This window comes from Corvus kubaryi, unplaced genomic scaffold, assembly GCF_017639235.1.
Source record: "Corvus kubaryi isolate FWS band 111438036 unplaced genomic scaffold, C.kubaryi_AGA036_p1.0 37397, whole genome shotgun sequence".
NCBI lineage: Eukaryota > Metazoa > Chordata > Aves > Passeriformes > Corvidae > Corvus > Corvus kubaryi.
The window spans coordinates 20,917,067-20,925,025 of record NW_024581136.1 but is presented as its reverse complement, the minus strand read 5'-3'; the positions used below and the strand labels follow the sequence as shown (position 1 = coordinate 20,925,025).

The 7,959-nt window shown below is 46.9% G+C and overlaps 1 protein-coding gene across 1 annotated transcript; it reads left to right on the top strand.

The window, feature by feature from the left end:
* The first annotated feature begins 37 nt into the window (after nucleotides 1-37).
* RAP2B (RAP2B, member of RAS oncogene family) lies at nucleotides 38-4,511 on the top strand. The gene has a single exon (XM_042042237.1). It carries the CDS (start codon nucleotides 227-229, stop codon nucleotides 776-778), a length of 552 nt encoding a protein of 183 aa, XP_041898171.1. The 5' UTR covers nucleotides 38-226; the 3' UTR covers nucleotides 779-4,511.
* Nucleotides 4,512-7,959: the final 3,448 nt, after the last annotated feature.

Here is a 7,959-nt window from a genome sequence, read left to right as displayed (position 1 = left end):
CCTCCCTCCCTCTCTCCCTCCCTCTTTCTCTTCCGCCCGTCTTCATCCCCTTCCTCCTTCTCCTCGGTGCTGCCCGGAGCCGGGGCTGTCCGGCGCTGCTCCGCGAGGCGCGGTCGCCGCTTCCCCGCCCCGGCGCGGGGCCGTCCCTCGTCCCCTCCCTCCCTCCGCCCCGTCCCCGCCCGCCGCGGCAGCCCCGAGCGGGAGGCGGCGGAGGGAGGCGGGAGCCATGCGGGAGTACAAGGTGGTGGTGCTGGGCTCGGGCGGCGTGGGCAAGTCCGCCCTTACCGTGCAGTTCGTGACCGGCTCCTTCATCGAGAAGTATGACCCCACCATCGAGGACTTCTACCGCAAGGAGATCGAGGTGGACTCGTCGCCGTCCGTGCTGGAGATCCTGGACACGGCGGGCACCGAGCAGTTCGCCTCCATGCGGGACCTCTACATCAAGAACGGGCAGGGCTTCATCCTGGTGTACAGCCTGGTGAACCAGCAGAGCTTCCAGGACATCAAACCCATGCGGGACCAGATCATCCGCGTCAAGAGGTACGAGCGGGTGCCCATGATCCTGGTGGGCAACAAGGTGGACCTGGAAGGCGAGCGCGAGGTCTCCTTCGGGGAGGGCAAAGCGCTGGCCGAGGAATGGAGCTGCCCCTTCATGGAGACCTCGGCCAAAAACAAAGCCTCGGTGGACGAGCTCTTCGCCGAGATCGTCAGGCAGATGAACTACGCGGCGCAGCCCAACGGGGACGAGCCGTGCTGCGCCTCCTGCGCCATCCTCTGAGGGCGGCGGCGGCCCCGCGCCCCGGCGGACACGCTCGGGGAAAAAACATCGGGGAAAAAATTCATCGTGTTGGAAATGTGGCTTTTCTCGGCATGTACGTTTCGTCCAGTCTTGGTCATGGCATATTTCCTGTCAGTGTCGGCGGCGGGCGCGGGAGCAGTCGGTCCCGCCGCCCGGGGAGCGGAGCCACGCGGGGAACCCGCCCCGGGACAGCCGCGGGGAGCCCGGCGGGGAGCGGGGCCATCCCGGACAGCCCCGGGGAGCGGGGCCATCCCGGGGAGCGGGGCCATCCCGGGGAGCGGGGCCATCCCGGACAGCCCCGGGGAGCGGGGCCCCGTTCCGGCGCCGCTCCCCGCGGTCTCTATGCAAGCGGGCGGCGGTGCGGGACCGTCCCGCCCGGAGAGTTGCACATGGAACTGGGACTGTGACCCGAACGGTGCTGCCAGGCACGGGGCGCCGGGCAGCGCTGCCGATATCCCTGGAATAATGCTCTATTTTGTTTACCTGCTGTATCGGATGGGAGTTTGCAGGAGAGTGGTAGCGTGGTGGTTTTTCTCCTGGTTTTGTTTTATTTGTTTGGTTTTTTTAAAATCAGCTGTGAAAATGTTACAAATCTGCACAATTTTTTAGGTGTGCGTGTGTGTGTGATTTCGTTGTGGTTTTGGTTTTTCCTTTGGCGGGGGGGCAGTGGTGCTTTTTGTGCCGAGGGGTTTTTGGGTTTGGGTTGGCAATACCTGATTTTGATGACTAGCTCTCTCAAGTGCAAAGACTTCCCATGAGTGATGCAGGGCCAACAGCAGCCCTGTGTCTGTAGAGTGCCTTCAAAACTCAGCTGTTCCAGCCGGTGCCAACCTGTGAAAGCTCCACAGAATCCCATTATCTACTACTCCAAAAACTACTTAACAGTTTCCTTGCAGTAATCACACCGAGCAAGCCAGGACAAAAGGGCCTATTGTTAGTGGAATTTATTTCTTATTTCAATCTGAGCCTTTTAACTGTTATTTCCATGTCTTGCAAGTTCGGGCTTCATTTACTTCAAATTTACAAGAATTTAGCCTTTTGGGATTTTGGGGGGGAGGGCTTTTTCTTTTTTTTTTTTTTTCCTTTTTTTGGTTCTATTTCCCTTTGATTTTGTCGTGGGATGTACCTGCAGCCAGTAAAGAAGGAAATCTTATCGTTGTGATGTACCAAGAAAATTCTAACAACTGTCGTTTTAATTGCAGACATGCATTGAAGAGATGTCTATCCATTTTAAGAATTTTAATACAAATGCTGTTTTTTAGAAAACAACTTTGTGCACTGTTATGTATCTCATGAAACACTGACTTTCACACAGGCTCTTAATCCTGATTTATATCTCAGTAGCAGTGAAAGGTAGAGGGGTCGATTTAGCTAAGAACAGTGGTTAAAAAAAGGCAAAGCACAAGATTGCTGTTTTATCTAATATTTAGTCATTTTTGATGCAGGTTTTTGCTTGTGTTCAGGGCCTGGCCCAGTGTGATGCCAACTTGTGAGAATAAAGCTGTGCTCAGAGGCAGCTTTAGGAAGGCAGTGTGGGCTTACTGCAACAGGCCCTGTAAGATGAGGCCCTTTTTCCCTCCTGAAAGCAGCATGGTTTATCAGGGTGAAGTTCTAAAGGTCACTTATTTATGAAATTTAAGCTTTTAGTCTCATTGCGTTATCGCTTTAAAATTATCAACCAGACCTTTTTGTTTTCTGGTTTGCAGAGGGGCTGGGGTGGGAGGAGACCTGTGTCTCCCATCCCTTGGAAGATCCAAGGAGCTTGTTAACCTGTTTTCTTCCTCTCTTTGCCCCTTCTTTAAAGGTTTGCACACAAAACCTGCAACTCTTTTTTTCCTTCTCCCCCCTATCCCAAGAAGTCTTGAAATTATCTTACATCTCAGAAGCAAAGGTTGAGCAATGATGTGTAAAGGGATTTTTAATCAGGCCAATTGAAAAGTAACTGCCATGATCCCTCTGTGAATCTGGTCATTTCTCATGTTTTAAGCAGGAAAACCTTGTGCTTCAGCACTGGAAGAACAGCATGCAGTGTCAGTTTGATACTGCATTTTGAAATCCCACTGATTTAAATGAAAATTGTCATTTGTGCTTTAGTCAGAATTACTACTTGTTGTAGTAACGTCAAGTATCTACTGAAAATGTGTGAATGATTCTATACTGGAAGCGTGTTTCTCCTTCTGAGCTCACGTGTATCCTTCCAGTTTGGTCCAGTCAGTGGGGCTGTGTCAGCCTCAGTGACACAACCACAGTGAAAAACAGAGGGGGATGGAGAAGGCAACCCCAGTGCTGGTCCCTTGCTGCTGCCTGGGGTCTCCCTGTAATAGACACATTCATTTACCCCCCGTTTTTAAGTGAAAATTGAAAACGTCATTGCAGCTCATCTTCCAGAAATTCCTAAAAATTCATTAGAAGCCAGAGGACTCCCGTGCTAGGAAGAGAGGGGGAATAACACTTACTGACAGAAGGGGTTCCTTTTAACCCAAGTACTGCATTGAAAGCTAAGGAAGCTTGACTGCTGCCACATCTGCAGCTTACAAACTGCACATCTGATGTCAAAAAGAAATAAATTCACGTCTCTGTTACTGCCATGGTTCAATTTTGCCTTAAATTCAATGGGAATGTACAGTTTTTAGCACCCAACAGCCCTTGCTCTAGATCAGTGCATTGACAGCAGCTTGATCTGGTTGATAAAAGCAGGTATTTATTGTGCCCTCCCAGGAGACAGCAGATCCCTCACGTTCCCCAGTGCCTCTGTTTCCCCACTGCCTGAGCTGTGCTTGAGGAACAAGGCAAAAGTGGGTGTTTGTAGCACACAAAGTCCAGCTTTGCTCAGCCTGGCAGAGCAGCTGAGGGCAGCCAGCTGAGCGCCGTGCTGTGCTGGGCCTTTCTGTGGTACATTCGAGTTTTGGCCAAAAAGGTGCATTTGTTAAACAGTGAAGCATTTAAGCAGCCATGGATGGCACTGTCTGATCAGGGTTTTGAATGTATTTAGGCATTCAATGTTCTCTGTGACTGGTGAGGACAGTACAAAGTGTAGAGCTCAGTAGTGTGATCTTCCAAATACTCTGAAGTGTTTTGGTGCTTGTTAAACATAGGCCTTGTCTATGAAAAGTCTGAAAAAAATCATCCTGCTTTAACTTGACTGAGTGATGAAAGCTATATTAGCTATATTAGCTTCGACACTTGAGGGAAATGTTGTATCAATATAAAGGTACTCTTTATTCCTTTTCCCTGTGGGAATATGTTACACCCGTGTCAATACAGAGGTGGTATATCACTCTTTTCACAGTGAGAATTGCAAATATTTACTTGTTTTGGAAGAAAAATTACATTCCCAGCCAAAATACTTCCTGACATCACAGAAGTTGTGTAAACAAGGCCTTGGTTTAAGACTGGTCTTGTGACCACATATTTTGCTGTACATGATGATTGTATTTTTAAAAATCCGAGCTTGTTCTATTGCAAGAAAGCGTGTGTGGCATCCCGGTGTCCGTGACTGTAACTGTGCCGTGTTCTCAGCCCCAGTCCCAATGCAAGTGTGCTTCTGCTCAACATGATGCTCAGGATTTGTTGATCTGATGGTGCTGGAGCTGATGTGGAATTCTGTGGCTGTGGGATCCTGGCGGTTCTGCTTCTCTCAAAAGAATGTACGGCAAGTTGTTTGCAAAGGGCATTTTTAATAAAGGGCTGCTGGCTCTTTATGACTTCCTCACTTGGGTACTCATTGTGTGCAGGTGTTGTTCGGGGTCAGATTTCCTCGAGGAGTGACATAATGCAGAAAGTTCTTTCAGAATTTTGTGCTAAAAGGAGTGGCACACGTGCATGGAGTGCAAGGACAGCTCCCACGAGGTAAATGGAAAATGGTTGGAGCGCTGCTGCCGTTGGAAGCCCTGTCCCTGTCCAGGTTTGTACAGCAACCCAGACGCTCTTCTGAGTGAACCCTCACTGTGCTCTTGGGCAGAACTGTTCATGTTCTGGTGAGATCTGAGACTTGCTCTAGAAGCAAACGTGTGTGAGCTCAGTTCCAAGGGGAAATGGTTTTAAATATTGATGTTCACAGCTTACAGCCTGTTCCTACAGTGTTTACAGCCTCATGCAAAATGTGTGTGTCAAAGATTCTCCTTCCTGTCACATTGCTACAGCAGTGTTTTAGAACCTCATTTTTGCAGGAATCCAGCATCTGCCCAAATTGGAGAACTTTGTGTTTGGGGCTGACAGTCTTTGGTAACCGTGTGTGCAGCAGATGAGAGGGATCTGAGAACAAACTTCTAGTGCAAAAAGCAAAGGATACTCAAGTGAGTTGTAGTGATGAGAAATGGAGTGCAAGCGTGTTGTTGGGGCTGCATGTGTTGGGCTTTTGGGGTTTTTTTGTTGATTTTGTGTTTTAATTTGTGTAGAATTTGTTTGTCTGTAATCAAAAATCTTGCTGTGTTTCCCAGGTAAGAGTCTGTGTGTGTGTGTGTGTGATCTGACTTCACTGGGACTGGAATCAGAATTCCTCCCTTTCCACAGATGATCTCACCTCAATGATCTCAGTTCTGGAGCATTCCTTATGGAACAGACCTTATGGTGCTGAAGGAACCCCCAACAAAACCTGGTCAATGATGATGAGCGGAGATGTTCCTGCAGAAAGCTCCAGAACAGCCATCACATTTTCTCTGTGGCTGTTTTAAATTTCTGAAGGATACAACTGCTCCAACAAACACCGGGGCTGCTTTGCTGCTGTCCATGCCAGAGGTGACATATTGTGCATAAAGCAAGTACTCAAAGTAAATCCTTAATCTGCACTATCCAACAAGTCCCAGATCCTACATAAACCACTGTAAAATTAGAAGTCAGTTAACCAGAACTTGCAAGTCATTCAAGTAAGTCTTAAAATATTGAAAGCAGCTGTTCTGTATTGACTATTTTTAGTTTTGGCAGTCTTGGGTCTCTTGGAGGTTTGGGTGAAGAGCAGACTGATCAAGAAGCCATAACTTTGTTTTGTAGTCCTTGACAGAGAGTTTTAGGAAAATGGTGCCTGACATGTAACTTCAGCTTCAATGATACAAACTCCATTTATTTCTACAAAGTTCTGTAAGGAAACATTATAAAAAGTGCTTAGTTAATAGATTTGATATTCAGGTACAGACAGATCCCAGATGTTTCTCCTCTGCTTGACAGACTGATAATGATTGTGCAAGAAATGCTGCAGCTACGAGACTGGACAGAATGATCAAAAAATTGCTAAAGTTTTTGCCTTTTGATATAGTCGTGTTAATTTGTTACACTAGGGTCAAAGGGGATGTTTTAGGTTGCTTTTGAGGGTGGTTGTAAATGGACTTCTGGGGGAAAAGCTAATCTGAAATTGAAGTTGGCTGGTTTTTCCTCTGAATCAGGTATTGCAAAAAGTACAGGTCAGTATTTATAGCAGATGTCCCTTCCCAGCTTCTCATTTGTGGGTACATTCAGCTAATTCTTTGTTTCTGTAGTGTTCCTACAGTTATCCCAGTTTCAGCAATCGAGGGGACGTGTTGTATCCGCTCTTGTCCAGAGAGGTAGCTTGAAAGAATCTCTGTAGATATTCCAAAACACTTTGTGGAGAAGCATAAAATAGGTACATTTTAGAGATCAAATCTGTGGTCCTTAAAAGCACAAAATGTGCCTCGTGTTTAACTTCCTCTGCTGGGTTGTGGTGTCTTCCCCAGGTCTGCTGCTTTGGGCTCCTGGCGTGAGCTGGGGTTGAACGTGTGTTCAGGGGTTTTCTGTGTCTGTAACAAAAGTAACTTTGGGGTGTTGTATGGACACATCCAGGACATTCGGTGTATGAAACTCTGCACCTCCCCTGCATTGTTAGGAGAGAGACAGAAGAGATGCAGGAGTAGCAACGTAGGACTGATGAAATCCTGGCCGGGCAGGGTGGGGATCTGCCACTGTGGGGTGGTTTGTGGGGTGGGGCTGGAAGCAGGACACACAGTGCCAGGTTCCCCAAATGGCAGACATGACTGTGTGGCAGGGCAGGGAGCAGGATGTCTTGCTGGGAGCTGGGGAGAAGATGGGCTCCATTCTTCTGTTTTGGGTATAAAACATTCTTTTGTGTGTGTGTGTTACGAATTTACTGTTTTTTTCCCTCCTTACATTGCTAAGCAGGTTCAAAAGTGCAGGAAACATTTGTCCAATGTGTGTTCTCTACCAGGGATGAGTCTGATGTTTAGACTGAACTTCCCTACACCACCAGTCACCAAAATCTCTTTTAAGCTGTGTGGAGCTTCATAGTGATGATTGTCGCAATGTGACTCAGGGGAGTTAGGAGCTGTGTGTGCTGGAGGATGAGATGAGTGATAATTGTATCCCTTGAATGAACTACGGCAGTATCACGTACCTCCATTTCATATGGGGAGTTTGCTGCCAAGTTTACTGATGATTACCAAAGTTAGAATGAAAGCATGCTAACAAAGTGCTTGGGTAATTGAGTTTCTAGTGTTCGCAATCTTGATTTCCCTTCTTTTTGGGATACTCTGCTGCATCCCAGATTGGCTATTTTCTGCTGGGTTTCTTCTTTCAAATGTTATGTTTGCTTTAGTGTGGATTTTGCTTTCCCTTTCGTTGTTGGATCTTTTGGTTTTTCCTTTAATTAAAGGAAAAAATAGAGAGGAGATTCACATCTGAGTTGCTGTATAGCACAACCTTCCTGGATTCCAGAAATACATGCCATGTCTCCACATATTTTTGCAATAAAGTTTAGGGAGAACACTGTATGTTTAAGATATTTCCAAGGCCTGGACTCTCAGCAGAGAAACAGCTCGGAAAATATTATTTCCAAAAGAACTGGGTCAGCCTGGAGTGAATTAGAGTTCACAGATACGGAGGCATTTATTCCCTTACAGTACTACTGTACTTCAGCCTCTGCAGTGACAGTTACAGACTGCTGAGCATAAATATTTATGCATACATACAAAGTTGTATCTGGTATCCACAATTTGGGAAGCACCCACATTTTTCTACTTCTAGCACAGAAAATTAGGAACTGTGTGCCTGCAGTCGCTGAGTATCAGACCAGTAGCATAGAAATTTAGCTGTGTGTTTATTTAGCCAATTATAAGCACCTAAAAAGAGTTTTCTGGATTCTCTTCAAGCACTTTTGACCTGGCACTGATTAGTTCTCAGCACTGCTAAACCAG

Excerpts from the sequence above, each read along its gene's own strand:
- RAP2B (XM_042042237.1), top strand. The coding sequence starts at position 227 with ATGCGGGAGTACAAGGTGGTGGTGCTGGGCTCGGGCGGCGTGGGCAAG.